The sequence below is a fragment of the Staurois parvus genome, unplaced genomic scaffold (genome assembly GCF_062004578.1).
Source record: "Staurois parvus isolate SC_StPar_1 unplaced genomic scaffold, SC_StPar_1.0 ptg000670l, whole genome shotgun sequence".
Lineage (NCBI taxonomy): Eukaryota > Metazoa > Chordata > Amphibia > Anura > Ranidae > Staurois > Staurois parvus.
In genome coordinates, this window is record NW_028318466.1 from 3,713,058 (window position 1) to 3,732,385 (window position 19,328).

Sequence of the window (19,328 nt, forward strand, 5' to 3'; positions counted from 1 at the left end):
GCTCAACGCCCTGAATGCTGCCATAGATGGAGATGGTTTGCCCCCTCCATGAATAAAGCTGTTATTATAGTATTGTCGAAGCCTGGAAAAGATAAGTTAAAAACAGACTCCTACCGACCTATTTCCCTTCTGCATATGGATGCTAAATTGCTGGCCCAGGTTCTAGCTACTAGACTGGCGTGGATTATTTGTAATATTGTACATAAAGATCAGTCAGGGTTTATTCCTTCTAGAGCGATGGCTAATAATAATCGTAGTCTTTTTTTTAATTTGCAAATTCCGGTGGACAACCCTGGGGGGAAGGCCAAATCTATCTTTGGATGCGGCTAAGGCATTTGATAGTGTGGAATGGCCTTATTTTTAGGAAGTATTGTCTAGATTCAGTTTTGGTTCCAAGTTCATTAGTTGGGTGCGTCTTCTCTATGCGGCCCCTAGTGCCCGAATCTGGGTTAACGGGGATTTGTCAGTTTCATTCAGGCTGCAGAGGGGAATGGGGCAGGGCTACCCTCTCTCGCCCCTTTTGTTCACTTTGGCGTTAGAACCCTTTGGCGATTTTGGTGAGACAATCTCCGTGCTTCATCGATTTTAAAAGGGGTGATCTCTTGGAAAAGATATCCCTTTATGCGGATGACACACTGTTATATTTATACTTTCACATCCTTAGATGCTGTTATGTCCCTTATTGAAATCTTTGGTGGATTCTCTGGCTTTAAAATTAATTGACATAAATTGGTGTTGATGCCCATGGATCCTGTGGACCTCCCCCTCCCGGCCTGTACACAGCACATCCAAGTCTACATTTAAGTATTTGGGGGTGGTAGTCTCTCCTGATCCTAGACAGTATATTTCCCTCAATCTTTTGCCTCTACTTCTTAAGCAGAAATTTAAGTGTAACAGTTGGTGTAAGCTATCTCTGTGGGTGGTAGGTAGGGTCAATTTAATTAAAATGATTTGAGCCCTGCAACTTCTTAATATTTTCCACAATTCTCCCATATGGATTCCTAAGAAATGGTTTCATTGTATAGAGACCCAGTTTAGGAGTCTTATTTGGAAAAAACAGATGGCTAGGATAATATTGTCCACGTTGCAATATGGCAAGGAGTCAGGGGGGCTGGCGGTCCCTGAGCCTAGACTATATTTCCTGGCGGCCCAATTGAAGCAACTGGTTGGTTGGGATTCATCTGATACCGATCCCATTATAAGTTTGATTTCTCTTCCTGATTCCACCATTTCAGCTCTCTCTCTTTTTGAGGTGGCTCTGCCAGTCCTTCCATCCTCGACCTTTTGAGGCGCGTCTGGAGTGCGGTGAAGGCGTCCTATCATATTACTGGGTTTCTCTCCTGTACCCCCTTGTGGAACAATCGGCAATATATAGAACTGGCTAAACTGGAGGGTTTTCAAGACTGGAGGAATCGAGGCCTAACATTTATATCTTGGCTGTATTCAGGGGTAATCCTAAAGTCCTTTTCACAGCTGCAAACAGAATTTGCATTTACACATAAGCAATTTTACCGATTTTCTTCAGCTACGCCATGTGGTACAGGCCCAGTCTTTGCTCTCTAATCTCACATTGACAGACTCGATTTTTCTTAAGGAGGCAACCCATAAGAAGGGCATTATTTCTTGTGTATACTCCCAGTGGTTGACCATAGTACAGGATCATGCTCGTCTCCAGGGTAGGGCACAATGGTCCAGGGATGTTGGAGAGTTTGCTGGAGATATCTGGGATTCTGCCCTGGAGTCTGTTCCGGTAATTTCTCCCTCTCATAAATTGTCTCAATTGCTTATTCTCCATCGGGTGTATACGACCCCTGTGCAATTGTACCGGTGGCGCAGGCTTGATTCACCTGACTACCCGAGGTGTAGGGTCCAGCAGGGCAATTTCATTCACATGCTCTGGCGCTGTCCAAAGCTACATCGATATTGGAGTGAGGTTCTCTCTAGTAGCGCAATATATTGTTCCCCAGGATCCCTTGCAATGTCTACTGGGGGCACTGGATCAGGAACTGTTGCAATCTGGAGTGTATGTTATGGTATCTAGACTTTTATATCTGGCTAGGAAGTTGATAGCAAGGTATTGGTTATCATCGGCTCCTCCGACTAGTGAGCAATGGATAGATTATGTTAATTCGTTACTCCCGCGGGAAAAACTCACATACCAACATCACAATGCTTATTGTAATTTCCAGCAGGTGTGGCAGGGTTGGCTGGATACACCTGGGCTTGCCTATCCTCAATTAATTGTGGATAGGCTTTTGCAGGCGTGTGGCTCCACTTCTTCCCCTTAGGGGAGATCACGTGCATCCCCAATTTTCTCTGATGAGATGTCTCAGGTGAACCAGATGTTGTTTTTTTATTGATGGTATGTTCTTGGCTTTGTTCCTTTCCCCCATTTATGCTTACATCTAAATGGGGAGGAATAAAAAGTAAAAGGAGAAAGTAAGTTATTGTCAAGATGGCCATGGATCCTGATGTTCTCTATTTTGATTGGTTACCATTTCTGTTATTCTGACTATTATAGGATCTGCGTATCCACATTGTTCTATTTATGTGTAATCCTGTTGTTGCATTAACATCATTGTAGACTCTGTAAGCACTGTTCCATTATTTTTATTGTCTTGGCAATAAAAGTTGTTTGGATTAAAAAAAAAAAAGATAAGTTCACCTTTTGACCAAAAATAAAATAGAACATTTTTTTGCGGTTAAAGAACTACAAGCTGAACATTGAGAACTACAAGCCGAGAGCTGCTAAGGCTGTTGGGATTTGTAGTTCATTCATTCAAACAGGGACAGCTAGTACGGGTGGAACATGTAACATGTTCCCAAAGATGAATTTATCCTTGGAAGTGGTATAACGCCCCCCCCCCCCCCAAAAAAAAGTAATATATTGTAGCTTACTGAGCCTTAGATGCAGTGAATGTGTTTAGTTTTCTGATCCACTGATTACATTTGCAGTGTTATGGAGGCCGATATGAAAATAAATATTAAATATAAATGTTTGTTTTTGTTTTTTTTTTAAGATGGACTTAGCCTTTAACCACTTGCCCTCCTGAGGATTTACCCCCCTTCCTGACCAGGCCATTTTTTGCATTACGGCGCTGCGTTACTTTGACTGACAATTTCGCAGTCATGCAACACTACACCCAAATGAAATTTATGTCCTTTTTTCACACGAATTGAGCTTTCTTTTGATGGTATTTGATCGCCTGTGTGTTAGTCTTTTTTTTTTTTATAAACGCAAAAAATAAGACAATTTTTGAGAAAAAAAAACTATATTTTTGACTTTTTGCTATTAAACATGTCCAGTAAAACAAAAATTTAAAAATTAAAATTTTGTCATAAATTTATGCGAAAATATATTCTGTGACATATTTAGAAAAAAATCCTAATATGTGTAAATGCATTAGTTTATGTGAAAGTTATAGCGTTTACCAATGGTGGTATATATACTGGGATTTTGTTTTTTATTTTTACTAGTAATGGCGGCGATCAGCGACTTATAGCGGGACTGCGGCGGGCATTCTGACACTGGGGGGAACTGATTTGGTGTCACTGACATCCCCAGTGACACCAATATAGTGATCAGTGCTACAAAAAAGCACTGACACTGTACTAATTGCACTGGGCAGGAAGGGGGGGCATGAGGGGCGATCAAAGGGTTAACTGTGTGCTGGGAGTGTTTTCCTAGGGGGCAGAGTGTATGTGTGTGTGTGTGTGTTTCACTGTAATAACACTGCTGTGGATGGCTGTGCTATGCACAGCCAACAAAACAGTCCTCCTCCCCGTTGGTGAGCGTCGAAAATTACTGGGCACCAGCAAATAGTTACTGGCTGGAGCCCGGTGATTGACAGCTGCGGCTGCGAACAGTGGTGCGGGTAGGGCACGTGCACAGCTACCCCTACCTGGAAATAGAAAATCACGTATATGTACATGATTTTGCGCACCAGTACCGCCCTGAAGCAGTATTTCTGGTATAGGGAGGACGGAAAGTGTTTAAAACAGTGCCGATGCAAATTCCATTCTTGGACAAAATTTTCTCATTTTAATGACATCTATGAAAAAAGGGTATATTAACACTTAAGTTGGCCATACATGAGTCAAATTCCGAAAGAATTTTCTTTCAAAAATCTTTTCTAAGAATTTTTGTTCGAATTTCACACCATTAGTGGGCCACAGCAGCGGACAATTTTTGAGCGACCATTGAATTTCAGTGATCAGGCATGTAGGAAATGTTTTGAAAAACTAAATTTCTAACCAATAGTGGGAGAATCATGCAAGAAATGTAATCAAAAGAAAAAGGAGTGTGAGCTGTGACCTGGAAAGAAAAGAAAATTCTTGGAAATTAAAATTCTTTTTTGTAGCAGCATGAGGTGAAAAATAAAGGCTTGGTTGGCCGAATTTTAAAATCAATGGTGGCACCATTGGATTACACAATGTGCAAAATTTTAGATTTTTCTAAAGAAAATTAGTTCAGAAATGGACCCATCTATGGCCTACATTAGGTTGAGAAAGTAAAAACCAGGGAAAGAGAGAAGGGAGGCATGGTGGGGTCTGGTGAGGTCTGTAAAAAGGAGATAAGTTGAATGGAGGTAGGTGGAAAGGGGAGCTAGAGAAGAGGAGGGGAAAGCTGCACTGGATTAGCAACATTTTTTTTTATCTTGGTCTCCAAACAAGTCATTCAAGAGTTTTACTTTCTAGTTGAAACAAGACATCCTGAAAGAGCCAAGTAGGGGCCAACCTAACAAAAGAACGGCAAGTGATGTACGTCCTGCAAAGTACAGGAAAGGTCTGGCCTTATCTGCTTGACATTGGCTCCTTGTTTACTGAAATAAGATTGACTTGTGTTTTGAGAGCAGTGCTGCTCTTACGTAACCTATTTGTAGGCTAGAGTTTATTTTTCATGTGCTGGATATCTAAATCTTATTGTTTCCCATGAGGGTTTTGGGTCTGTGGCTGGTAAACATATTGTGCTAAAAATATCCTCCTGTTTTATATTTTCCATCTGACAACCTGATGCTCCGTTGACTTCATTTGTTTCTAATTCACTTGCCAAAAGGGCAAGTTCCGCTTTAATCTTTTGTCCCCGATCCCCATTAACCCCAAGATGCCGAGTGCACACAAATAAGCAGCCTCTCAGCATCTGGGCCTTATAAATGAATATGCATTTGAAAATACATATGTGCTGAGTTCACGACCTGCACGCTCCCAGCACATTTGTCCGTGACTCACGGAAAGGTCCCGATCTCCTCTTGCGATTGGGACCTTTTCTGATCATGTGACAGCGAATCATGGCGGTCACATGACCCAAAAACCCCACCCTGCCTCCTGGTTTTGAAACCTCTTAAAGGGCTGGGAGGCGCAGGCGCAAAGGGGTTAAGGATTGGCACCTTTGGGGAGCGGGTACCCGAATTTTTACAGGTACCTGCTCCCACTTCTGCTGTGATCGCCTTGGATATTGGAAGCGGAAGTTGTCCTCCCCCCTCCCCCCCGTAGTCTTCTGGGACACATCAGGTCACAGAAGACTACGGGGCCATTCACAAAGCACAGCACTTCTCATGCATGCGCAGTGGGGACCCGGCTTTGATGCCACAAGCTATCACAGCCGGGTGCCCACACTGAAGATGCCGGCACCGGGGAGAGTAGACGGCCGATGAAACCAGAGGTGGTGAGGACACTGCTGGACCGAGGGACAGGTAAGTGTCTGTATTTTAAAACTCAGCAGCTGCAGTTTTTGTAGCTGCTGACTTTTATTATTTTTTTTTTTCAGGTCGAACATCGCTTTAATTTCCTTTAGCAGAGGTTTCTTTAGAAAGCCTGGTCAATTGATTCTTCATCTGTCCAGTTTACAAAAATGCTTCAAATAATGTCCAAACTGCAAGGGTCAGTTCACATCACGTTAAAAGCGCATAAAAATAGTCCTCTTTAAATACTACGCATCTGTTTCCATCTGTATGCTGCAGTTCTATACAGTGTGCTGCACTTTTGAAAAGTCCTGTTTGCTGCATCTTCAGTGCGTGTTGTGAAAGACGCACCTTGCATTATTGTCAAGGATAGCGCACCGTAAACACACCACAAGTTTAAGTGCGTTTTTTTTTTTTTTTTAGCCACACATCCATTTTTCCCAGGTGACTAGGGAAGAAACTGCATGCAAAATGCATTGCGTTGAATTTTAACCACTTGCCTTCCAGAGGATTTACCCCCCTTCCTGACCAGGCCATTTTTTGTGATACATTACTTTGCATTACTTTAACTGACAATTGGGCGGTTATGCAATGCTGCACTCAAATCAAATTTATGTACTTTTTTTCTCACATATAGAGATTTCTTTTGATGGTATTTGATCGCCTGTGTTTTTTTTTTATTTTTTGCGCTATAAACAAAAGGCTGACAATTTTGAAAAAAAAAACTATTTTTTACTTTTTACTATTAAACATGTCCTGTAAAAAATCAAATTTCGTCATAAATTTAGGCCAAAATGTATTCTGCAACATGTCTTTGCTACATCCCCAGTGACACCAAGACAGTGATCAGTGTTAATAAAAATCACTGATGCTGTACTAATGGCACTGGGCAGGAAGGGGTTAACATGAGGGGCGATCAAAGGGTTAACTGTGTGCTGTTTCACCATGTGTGCTGTGTTTGTGCTTTAAACTGTAAGCACACTGCTTTGTATGGCTCTGCTATGCTATGCAGAGCCATACAGAGCAGTGTGCAGGAGCTGACGGGAGAGATTTGTGTTTATACACAGGTCCCTCCCCCATCGAAGATACTCAGACATCGCTGTCGGCGAGGAATCACCGGCCGGGACCCGGTGTTTACCTTCCGAGGCTTCAAATGGTGGCGTAGGTAGCGCATGCCCCCTGCCCGGAACTGCACAATCATATGTGTATGTATCTGTGTGTATGTATGTATATGTGTGTATGTATGTATGTGTGTGTGTGTATATGTATGTATGTATGTATGTATATATATAGTGTGTGATTTTGCACACTCATGCCGCCCTGTAGCAGTATAGGGCGGAGCAGAAGCAGTTAATACATTAAAAACGCGCTTTGTGTTTTAAAAAAATGCATCTTGCGTTTTTAGAATGAACAGATGTGAGAAATGACATTTTCAGAAGTATACATTACAGCATTTAGAGAGTTAGAATTCTTTCTTTTCACCATATTTGCCCACAGTGGGGTTGAGTTGCTAAAACTGTAGAGTGCAAAATCTGGTGCAGCTGTACATGGTAGCCAATCGGCTTCTAACTTCAGCTTGTTCCATTAAGCTTTGGCAAAATTCCTGGAAGCTGATTGGTTTCTCTGCACAGCTGCGCCAGATTTTGCACTTTTCAGTTTTAGTAAATCAACCCCGATGCATACGTTCTGTGAAATTCAGTAAGAGTGTTGTAGATGCTCAGACATCTGTCTCGCAGTAGTGTGACAAATGTTGGAACTTGCGATGGATTTGTGTCAGTAAATCTGTTGTAGAATTGTCTGTGATGAATTTGGTGTTGGAGAGCATTCTCTCTGTGACACAGTACCTACATGTGTTCCACAATTTACTCCCAACATGGAAGAGGTCCTATTTATTTCCACTTTATCGCTGATACGTCGGTATTTGTTTATTAATTTGACACAATAGCGATAAATAGTAATAAGTTACAAATAAAAAACATGAATTTGTTGCAAGTAGGGTTGCACTGATACTGGTATTGGTGCAGATACTACATTTACACAAGCATCAGTACTCGTGCAAATGCACCGATACTTAATACCGATACTTTGTCACTTGCACACACAGATGCCCAGCTTCTGTGTGTAGTAGTGCCACGCTCCTCTCCCAGCGGTGCCCGAGGGTGGGGGGATGTGCTCCAGTGCAGCCAGTGGAGGATTGACTGACAGGTCAGTCCGGACCATCAGCCAGCCAATCCGCTGCTCTGAATCCTCAGGAACCTGCAGTTGTTAGGACCACCTTCTTCATAGCAACCAATGATGTCACATGTGCGCCCTACTCTGCACCACACTTCTCCTCCCAGCTCCTACCGCCTACCTGCCAGGCTCTATAGAATGAGTCTAAAGGTACAGGGGTCTCTAATGGGGGAATCTAAATGTATGGGGGGATATGATGTAAGAGAGATCTGATGCAAGGGGCGTCTAATGGAGGATCTGATGTATGGGGGCTAAGATGGGGGAATCCAATGTAAGGGGGACTCTGATGAAGGGAATTGGATGTAAGGGGGGCTCTGATGGGAGAATCTGATGTATGGGGGACTCTGATGGGGGAATCTGATGTAAGGGGGACTCCGTTGGGGGAATCGTATGTAAGGGGGGCTCCGATGGGGGAATCTGATGTAAGGGGGACTCTGATGGGGGAATCGGATGTAAGGGGGGCTCTGATGGGGGAAGTTGATGCACATGTGATTCTTTGCAGTGCAAGTTGAGCTCATTCATTTTCTATGGGCTAAAATCACACTGCACAAAAATGAGGAAAATCGTTATCGGTAATTGGTATCAGCGAGTACCTGATAAAAAGTATTGGTTTTCATACTCGTTCTTCAAAAACTGGTATTGGTGCATCCCTAGTTGCAAGTGTTAGTACTTACAAAGAAATTGTCATTCAGGTTTCATGAATTTGGTGCAAGGTTTCCAACTACATCCATGCTGCAAGAAATGTGTCATAAATGCCTTATTGAATTTCCTTTATTGTGGTCCCACTCAGGAACTCCATGGTTGGCAAAGATTCCTCTAAAATGTGACTACCCTTTACTCTCTATAGGTATATTTACTATTGCATCTAGAATGCTACACATGCAGCACCCAAACATACATTTGTTGTATTTATTGCATCCCGTAGGTTGGGCAATTTATTTTCCTCTTTTATAAGTATATCTAAACCCAAGAACAAACATTTAACCATCATTAGATGTGGTGACTGCATTAATTTTTCAGGCTAAATTCAGTTTCTGTAAGCACAGAAAAATACTGTTTATCCTGCCAGAAATTCAATGTTCTTGTACATTCTGTGCCCTGGGGGTGTTTCTAGTCGAAATCAGGAGAGCAGAGCAGTCTAGAGTGAGTGGCAAAGGTACTGCTCCATAGCAGGGGTGGACTGATAACTCATGGGGCCCCCGAGCAATAGGGGATCATGGGGCCCCTGTGCCCTTGCTCAAACTCAAAAAAGCCTATGAAAAAGGTGCCAGGGGCATCTCATGGGGCCCCCTGCTGACCCGGGCCCTCGGGCAGTGCCCGAGTTTCCAAATGGTCAGTCCGCCCCTGCTCCATAGATACAGTACAGATAGTCAGTGTTGTCATTCTAGGGCAGGAAGTGTGTTACAGCAATATCACCAGGTGAAAATAAAGGTGAGAATGTTTGAGAACAAGAACATTAATGCAGCCAACACATCCAAGGCCTGGCAAGCTGGAATATATTTCATTTTTGTTTTTTCTGCAGCTAGGCATATGACCAGCTGTCACTACATTATACTATATTTTGTCTGGCAGTACTAGGGTCGTTGGTTTTAATCCCAACCACGGCACCACCTGCCTGGAGTTTGCATGTCCTCCCTGTGCCTGCGTGGGTTTCCTCCAGGTACTCTGGTTTCCTCCCACACTCCAAAGACATGCTGGTAGGTTAATTGGTCCCTGTCTATATTGGCCCTAGTATGTGTATGTATGAATGTGAGTTAGGGACCTCAGATTGTACACCCCTTGAGGGTTAGGGACTGATGTGAATGTACAATATATACATGTAAAGCGTAAATGAGTAAATTGATGGCGCTATATAAGTACTTATAATAACTTTTTTAATTTCCTTCTGCTGGTAATTTTTTTATAGTTTCTATTTTTTTTTACTATTTTTCCATTTTCATTCAACAAAACTTCCAAGTGTATTCCTGTTACTCTTAGATTGTAAGCTCCAAGGAGCAGGGCCCTCCCAACCCTCTTGTATTGTTGCTGTATTGTCTCCCTTTATATTGTAAGGCGCTGAGCAAACTGTTGGCACAAGATATATATATCCTGTATAATAATAATACATCTGGTTATAAAATGTATATTACACTTTGCTTTATGACATCCTTTCATAAATATGCTGCTTTAAACACTCTTCCTTGTGCCACTCCGCATTGTAATAGGAGGTTGGAAATCATCATGATTGACCCTGGAGATGACTTCTTTCCAATACTGCAGAGCTATTCGGAGGTCATGATATTAGTGTATTATAATGTATTTGCTGTAGCACAGTGATAAAAGTTTAATCTGAGAGGTAGCTGGAGCTGGACTTGTGAACTCTCCAGCAAGGTCTTCATAGTGCAACTCTTTCTGCTATATCAGCAAATACTATGATGGCCAATATGTCTGTCATACCATTGCAGTTCCTGCTCTTGTGTAGCTGATCTTTAATGTTAAATGTGTTTCTTTTTGCAGTGACCTCAGAAGTTTTTGAGGATGATAATCTAAGCAGTGTGGTCTCTGAAGAGGACTCTGAGACACAGTCTCTATCAAGCTACAGCTCTGGCCCAACAAGCCCTTCTGAGGTTCTGAGCCCTTTTCCAGGTGCACCACGTCCTGGCAGCTTAGATCTTTCAAGCCCCATGTCCCTATCTGAATTTGGGTTGATATCACCTGTCCTTGGTCCTCGCAGTGAATGCAGTGGAGCGTCGTCACCAGAGTGTGATATGGAGAGAGGTAGGATGGCTTTGGTTGCATAGAAATAGTTTGATCTCCGTATCACAGTAGTCATTTTGACCTACCATGAAAAAGAATTGCCTGATATTCTGCAGTATTGTTTGATTTTTGTAGATGATGAGTAGACATGTTCGCCACCTAAATTTTTGTTTTCATTTCATTAGTTAATTGAAGAATTTTGTTTCATCATATTTGTTATGTTGAACAGATTAGTTTTCCAGATTCGTTTTGTATCATTGGCATTTGTTTCATATTCGTTTTTGTTTTGGAAGGATTTGATCTGTTCAAATTCGATCCGAATTCATTGTGAAGAATAGCTGGTTGTCAAGGAGCAGGCGGCCACTGCCGCTTCCTTACCAATCATGAATCATCTGCTGTCAGCGGGAATTTCCGCTGACTGCAGAATATAAACAACCAAGTATCAACATTAAAAAATGCTTTGCCTTGCTTTTTTGGATGGTGCTGCAAACTGTTTTCACACACAATAATTTTTGGAAGTATTCCTGAGCCCATGCAGTGATGTCCATCACAGAATCATGTCTGTTTTTTAATACAATGCCGTCTGAAGATCACGGGCATCTAATATTGCACTTCGGCCTTGTCCCTTACACACACAGATTTCTCTGGATTCTCAGAATCATTTGATATTATGTACTGCAGATGATAATATATTTTATCATTATATTTGTTTTTTCCTGTGAATATAATATGGGTTTGAGGTTTGCAAATCATTGCATTCCATTTTTATGTATATTGTACACAGTGTCCCACCTTTTTTGAATTTGGGGTTACAGTGGGGATCGAAAGTTTGGGCACCCCAGCTAAAAATTTGTATTAATGTGCATAAAGAAGCCAAGGAAAGATGGAAAAATCTCCAAAAGGCATCAAATTACAGATTAGACATTCTTATAATATGTCAACAAAAGTTAGATTTTATTTCCATCATTTACACTTTCAAAATAACAGAAAACAAAAAAATGGCGTCTGCAAAAGTTTGAGCACCTGCAGAGTTAATATCTTGTACTGCCCCCTTTGGAAAGTATCACAGCTTGTAAACGCTTTTTGTAGCCAGCCAAGAGTCTTTCAATTCTTATTTGAGGTATCTTTGCCCATTCTTCCTTACAAAAGTCTTCCAGTTCTTTGAGATTTCTGGGCTGTCTGTCACGCACTGCTCTTTTAAGATCTATCCATAGATTTCCAATTATGTTGAGGTCAGGAGATTGTGAAGGCCATGGCAAAACCTTCAGTTTACGCCTCTTGATGTAATACCCCGTGGATTTTGAGGTGTGTTTAAGATCATTATCCATTTGTAGAAGCCATCCTCTCTTTAACTTCAGCTTTTTCACAGATGGCATCAAGTTACCATCCAAAATTTGCTGAAATTTTATTGAATCCATTTTTCCTTCTACTCGTGAGATGTTCCCTGTGCCACTGGCTGCAACACAACCCCAAAGCATGATTGATCCAACCCCATGCTTAACAGTTGGACAGAGGTTCTTTTCATTAAATTCTGTACCCCTTCTTCTCCAAACGTACCTTTGCTTATTCCGGCCAAAATGTTCAATTTTAACCTCATCGGTCCACAGAACTTGTTTCCAAAATGCATCAGGCTTGTCTATATGTTCATTTGCAAAGTTCAAACGATGATTTTTGTGGTGAGGACGTAGAAGAGGTTTTCTTCTGATGACTCTTCCATGAAGACCATATTTGTACAAGTATCTCTTTATAGTGGAATAGTGTACCACAACTCCAGTGTCTGCCAGATCTTTCTGGAGGGATCGTGCAGTCAAACGTGGGTTTTGAATTGTTTTTCTCACAATCCTGCGAGCTGTTCTGTCTGATATTTTTCTTGGTCTTCCAGATCTTGCTTTAACTTCCACTATTCCTGATGACTGCCATTTCTTAATTACATTCCGAACAGAGGATATTGACATCTGAAAACGCTTTGCTATCTTCTTATAGCCTTCTCCAGCTTTGTGAGCATCAACTATTTTCAGTTTCAGTTTTCTAGACAACTGCTTAGAAGAACCCATGGTGCTGATTGTTGGGGCAAGGTCAGATGAGTCTGGGCATTTAAAACCTTTGAGATTGACATCACCTGGTCTTCCCAGACGATGAGAACAATCCATGACACTGGCAGGTCTCAGCTTTGCAAAGGGGGCAGTGCATGCTATAAATTCTGCAGGGTGCCCAAACTTTTGCAGACGCCATTTTTTGGTTTTCTGTTATTTTGAAAGTGTAAATGATGGAAATAAAATCTAACTTTTGTTGACATATTATAAGAATGTCTAATCTGTAATTTGATGCCTTTTGGAGATTTTTCCATCTTTCCTTGGCTTCTTTATGCACATTAATACAAATTTTTAGCTGGGGTGCCCAAACCTTCGATCCCCACTGTATATGTAAATACTTTAATATTCATAGTAGTCTAAGCACAGGTGCACTTTAATATTCCTAGTAGTCTAAGCACAGGTGCACTTTAAAAGAGAAGCATTGGATTTTTTTTTTTTTTTTTTAAATAATACTTAGGCTGAGAACTGAGCAATCAAACAGCACTGAATGCTCCATTCTCTCTCTCCATTCTGAGTAGAGAGCTGGGACTGTCAGTCTCCGGCTCTCTGCTAGGCCCCCCTAGTGCTCACTGGAGTGCTGGGCTGTGGGAGGGCTCAGGCTCTCATTGGCTCACTGAGAGCCTGAGTCAGGTTCTGGTCCAGGTTCCTGGGTGGAACCTGACCATATGGTCACAATCTATCCCCAGCTGTTATTCTCCTTTTATCAGTCTTTTTTTTTAAAGTTTATTTTTTGGTGTGGTGAGTGATATTGTTTTTTCTTTCTTGCTTAGGGAATAGAGCAGAAGGATCAGAAAGCAAAGCCCAGGACAGACTAAATAACAACAGCAATATCCTCAGTAAACCTAGAGCTTTGTCGGCGCTGGACAACAGTATGAAGCAGCTGACTTTGGATTGTGCAGACAATCAAGCCAACTCAGACATAAAGTGTACGCGCTCTCAGTCCCTGGTCTCGACAGTGCTGGTCAATGCAGTGTGAACAATGTGCCATACGGATTACAGACTGCACCAACAAGATTTTCTCAGCACATGTAGTGTGTACTGCTGAGAGAACCTGGGCTGACTGGAGGCTCCATACCGTGAACTAATATGTACGAGAAGTACAGATGGCTTTCCAGCAGGCTTCCGCTTCTCTGCTTGCCCTCCTTATTCACCAAAAAAAGCTCAAAATAAGGAATGGAGAGCAGGATATCTTAGAGCAATAAATTGAAATAGAGACTTTGCCAAAGGGTTAACTCCCCAAACGAGTATTGTTACAAGGCTTTCTGTTCCTTGTGTCTTTGCCATATAGGACCATAAACTTGTTTGGTCTGTCAGATGTTTAGTATTCTTGTATTATATACACATAGATCGCCCATCAAATGTGACGACCATGTACTTTTCAACGTAATTCATACAGTAGTCCTATGTATGTGACTTTTTATTAATTAAATCTCTATTCAGAAATCTGCAAACTTCAACCAGTAAGCAACACGTGTCTAGGTTGTTTGACTATCATACATACACAAATCTATTGCGATTTGTTGAAAAAAAAAGCGTAAAAGTGTAGAGGAACTATAACACAAGTCAACTGTTTCTTTGTCATCCGCCTTAAATCGTGTTTTATGTTGGGTCAGGCATCCAAATGTTGAATACAGCTGCAAGTACTCCGAATACATATCTTTTATAAGCTGCTGTCTATTCATTCAAACAATTTATTATCACCCTACCAGCATTTAACCACTGTAATAATCCCAGTTTGTGTGTGAAATGAGCCAAATAGACATCTTTTGAAGCCTACCTTCCCACAATCCATCTCTCTGATCCATCTACCTACCCAGGTAACCTGACGTATCAGTATGGCTCATCTTGCATTTGCACTCATATAGTTCTTCAGCATATCTTCACGCCTGCTTTGTGGATTGCAGTATTAGACATTTTGGGTTTATTAGAAGAAGAAGCAGAAAAAGAACTGTCTGTGATTTAGCTTGTAACAATATATTTATTTGAATTACTATTTACATTAGCTTTGTACAACTCAAATATATTAGACTGCATATTTTTTGACTGATAGTCTGAAGATTTACTGGTCATTTTCTATAAATAAGAACGTTTCATTCGTATATGTTGTCATATTTTTTTTTTTAATGATCGCAGAAGAATTTTACCATGTGCCACGTTTCTAGATTTTATAACTAGACTTTCCCAGCCATTATTCACACATTTGAACTTTTACTGATGAGGCATAATTCCACGGTGGATATGGAGAAAGCAACATTTAAGGAACTTCACCTGAATATTTTGTATGTCTACAGTGCAGCAGAATATTGCTGATGCTGGCTCATGCCTTGTTTTGTATACTGTGGCGCACACTCCAGTAAAGTAATCGGCCATGCATGTTGCATGGGTTTCCTGGTCATGTAGAAAGTAGAGGTTGGCTAAATACAGACAATGATGCTGCTCTATAGAGACAGTGGAGTTTGTGCTGCTAGTTTGTAGTCCTAGGATAGACTAGCCTGTTTTCTATGTAACGGACATGTTTGCTTTGTATCATTTCCTAGGAGAATTTAGTATTGTTGGAATGTCTTGTTTTGTGTTCCGTCCTATCTACGACATGTATGTTTCCCCTGAAAATTATGTGTATTAAAAAGGGTGTTACATGCAACTAAAAATTGCTTGTTTGTTTCTTTCTGTCTTAAAGCTATTACATTGCTAATCAGGCAGTTGCATTTAAAGACGTATTCCAGCTATGTATAATGTTGACAAAGTTGATTGGTTCAGCTTAAACCAGTGTAACCGTGCATATACCATACCTGACCAACCCTCTGGATATCACTGTGGTAGGCACCAATACTACAGAGCTCTCCACTAGCTTCCTGGTCCCATGTCTAGCTCCTGCCCTGTTGCAGTGTGAACACAGGAGGTTGCCCACTAAGCATGGGTGTCATGCAGAGAACTGCCCATCTCTCCGTCTTGTCCAATCAAAGGACGTTTTGCATTTATTGACAAAACACGAAGTGACTGCTGAGTGGCACCTGTGCCAAGCATGGAGCCACCTGTATTCACAATGCAGCAGGGCAGCCACTCAGCATGGAACCCAGAAGCTAGTGGAGATCACTGTAGTAGGCATCGCATTACCAGCTTCTAGAAGGATCCCATAGGTATGGTATATATGGTTACATTGGTCGAAGCTGGACCTCCAGGGAAGAATAAGCCTAAATCTGGATAAACACTACAAGGAAAATCAGAAGGAAATCTCACGATCATCTGATTTGTATAGTGTGTACGCCACTTTCAACATCCGATTCCGACTTTCCAAAAGGAAATTTCCGAAGGGACAAACTCCAAACTTTTTCTTGTATGTGAACAGACCTAACAATTTTTGTTTAATGTGTACTGTTTTTGTACACTAGAAATCAGATACGAAAGACTGCGCATGATCGAAAACAATCAATCTATGCTACAATGTTTCTATGTCAAACAAAAAAAAAGCCTTTGAGAATTTTTGTACAATTCGTACCATCCTTGGGTTTGACTTGTGTGAAACATTGAGGAAAAGCAGAATATCATTCGACCTATTTTCTTAGTGTGTACTCCACTTTAGGCTTCTTTCACTGAGGAAGATTCTTGGAGTTCTTGTCACCTGTGGTGTCCGTAATGATGGTATTTACAGCAGATCAAAAGAGGCATCTTCTCTTGAAGGGCATGAGGGGCAGACCTTTCTTAGATGCAGATCCAAGTCCCAACACTTTAGCCAAATTTGTTCTCTGGACCAACGGGGCTCATGTGGGAAGTAGACGGCAACTGAAAATATTTAGATACTTTTTATGCAGCTTACGGAGACAAGTACATATGCAAGACTAATTTATGTTATTGAAGGAATAGAAAAAAGGAAATGTAAGACACAGCAGCTAAACTGGCAACCCTTTAAGTGTGTTCACACTATGAACAGAACAGTTCTGGTTACAGCTACAGTAGACACCTTACCCATCAGCCCTGCTATTTTGTTTGGCATAGATTATGTTGAAGTGATGCTAGGCTGACTAAGTGATGTGCTCAAACTATGAACAGTGCAGTTGTGTGGTTACAACTGCAGAAGAGGAGGCACCCTATTGCTTTTTTGGCATGGAATATATATGGTCATCCACACCAAGGCCAACTACAAAAACTGCAAACGCTCTTTCATGCAAAAAGTGTGAAGGGTGTAGATATACAAATAAAAAGGAAATTCTACAATTACACTCTAATAATACTAACTAGGAAATAAAGAATAAAATCAGTTAGTGTCTCAGACAAAACACACAGTATATAGGCTGTCATGCTTTTGTGGCAAACCATATCTGATGAATGTATATTTTCTTTTGAAGGGGATGATTCACTTACTATTCAGTGGAATTAACAGTACTCAAGTCTTAGAATGACAGTGCAAAGCACTACAGGCCTGACTGGCTGAATGTACTATCCTCAGCAGGATAATATAAAAATCGATCGTGCTATTTATGGTAGTTGTATGTAAAATGAAACAGAAAAAACACACTTTAAAAAAATGCACAGTATTTTAGCGGTACTCAAAACATTTTGAAACAGGTGGTTTCATATAAAAATTTAATTTAAAAGATCAGCCCTCCCCCTACAAAAAAAAAAAAAAAAGCCATAATTCCTGACTTTTTTGCCTTGGTGAGGCACCTCCTAATGTATTCTATTTAATATTAGAAGAAGAAAAAAAAATCGCACAAAGCATTCAGCAGCCCATCAGGTAATTTAGGCACCAATAGAGACAGAAACAGGTAGTTTAAATCTCCAGAATCTACCAAGACCTAGAATATCAATTGTAGGAGGACTTACTCTTTAAAGCTGCATATACTGTACACATACTATTTATATTATGTAAGCACACACAACATATTAAAATCAACACATCTCTGTGTTGGAAAAATATTTATTTATAGCTCTATTATTTGAATAAAATATTCAAGTACACATTAAACTGCAGGCTGCCAGCAGTACCCTTTCCCTTCTAAAAAAAAAAAAAAAAGAAAGTTCTTCAGGAAGGGTTATATGCGCAGTATGACCATCTAGAACAGTATTGAGAGGCTTAACGATTTCCTCTGCATGCGCCACTGAAACTCCATGCATGGCTGTGTTCTCCCGCTACCAGTCGGAATTGTATTGTGGAGGTATGTCCTGAGAAGAGCTTGTTGACGTCTCTCAATCACTGCAGCTGGGATACCTTGATTGGTATAGTGCTATTAAAGTCCAAAAAGAAGGGGCCCTCCTGTGCAGGCAAAAATGTGGTGGGGATAATGTTATACACGCCTGCTGGTACAGATTCTATTTCCAGGTAGCAGAATCCACATCTATGAGGACAAGAAATATTTCATCAGAACTAATAAACAGATTTACTGGTGCTAATTGTTTTATATAAATAAATATTACATTGAAAATACGTAAAGTAAACCCATCACAAACGTGAAACATTCCAAAAAAAAGTCTAATGTAAAAATGTATAAGCAGATGTTACTGTCAGGGAAATTGCACACCAAAGCAATTAATAGATTCAGAGATACAGTGTAGACTGCTAAATTGATATACTTTTTGTCTTGTAAGGCCTCGTGCACACTGTGTGTTAAAAAAAAAAAAAAATAAAATAACTGCCTTTAAGGGCATTTGGTGGGGTTTTGTTTTTTTTTTTCCTGCCTCTAAACACCCCTTTATATTACTCTGTGTCCATGCACAAGAAGGTGTTTAGAGAAAAAGAAAAAAAGCATCACTTGCACGTTCAGAAGTGTTTCAGCAGAAAATCCACTTCCTGTGCCTAAACACGTGTAAACTAACTAGGTGCGTTTAGCGTTTGAGAGTTCATTCCAATGACCAGATTAAATTAAAGTGTTACTAAACCCACAACAGTTAAATCAGTCTGTATATGCAGTAAAGCAAGCTTGTTATACTCACTGTGGAACCTAAGGGGTTAATCTTCTGCAACCCTGTTTGATCCTGACTTCTCTGATCCTCCCCTTCTTCCAGTGTCCCCCTCTATCTCCTGATAAGACATATCGGGTGGAGACACTGCCCATGCTCTGTTTGGTGTGTATTGCTAGAGAGGTTTTTTTTCTTCTTGGGGGAGTGCATGTGATCAGCAAAGGGACAATCAGCACTGTCCAGACAGAGGTCAGGGGTTCTGCATCCTCCTAGAGAAAACTCCTCCTACAAGCTTTAACCAGTGCTGTGCTGAACACTGATAGAAGTTACATGACTGCTTTAACAGCTGATAAGAAAAGGTATTTAGCAGTTTATATTTACTACAATAATTGCCCTTCCATGTTCTGTGTACTTTGGGAGACCAGATATAGTGAATGCAGGGTCCTGGGTTTAGTAACATATTCATTCTTGCCAATAGAATGAACGAATGTCGAAATGCTTGACACGCCTAAATGTGTTTGCAAAATGCGGCTTTTTTTTTCCTGGCAGGAGCAAGGACATTCAGAGGAGCTTGGCAAAAGGCCAGTGCACCTGAGGCCCAAAACAGAGCTTGGCTCTGCTGCTCCCCATTTTCCAAGTCTTGGTTAGCAAGAATGCAATGCCTTTTATACTACAGAACCACCGTAGATCC

General features: G+C 41.0%; 2 protein-coding genes across 2 annotated transcripts in view; one reads left to right on the forward strand and one right to left on the reverse strand.

The window, feature by feature from the left end:
- The window catches only part of SH3BP5 (SH3 domain binding protein 5), a 117,347-nt gene extending 101,957 nt beyond the window's left edge, over positions 1–15,390 (forward strand). The window contains exons 8-9 of the mRNA XM_089652074.1: positions 10,410–10,670; positions 13,513–15,390. Coding sequence (XP_089508200.1) covers positions 10,410–10,670; positions 13,513–13,718 — 467 coding nt within the window. The 3' untranslated portion in view covers positions 13,719–15,390. The remainder of the gene's footprint in view (positions 1–10,409; positions 10,671–13,512) is intronic.
- Positions 15,391–17,623: 2,233 nt separating this feature from the next.
- CAPN7 (calpain 7) overlaps positions 17,624–19,328 on the reverse strand; it is a 124,073-nt gene continuing 122,368 nt past the window's right edge. Inside the window, exon 21 of the mRNA XM_089652073.1 lies at positions 17,624–18,075. Within this exon, the coding sequence (XP_089508199.1) occupies positions 17,931–18,075 (145 nt within the window). The 3' untranslated portion in view covers positions 17,624–17,930. The remainder of the gene's footprint in view (positions 18,076–19,328) is intronic.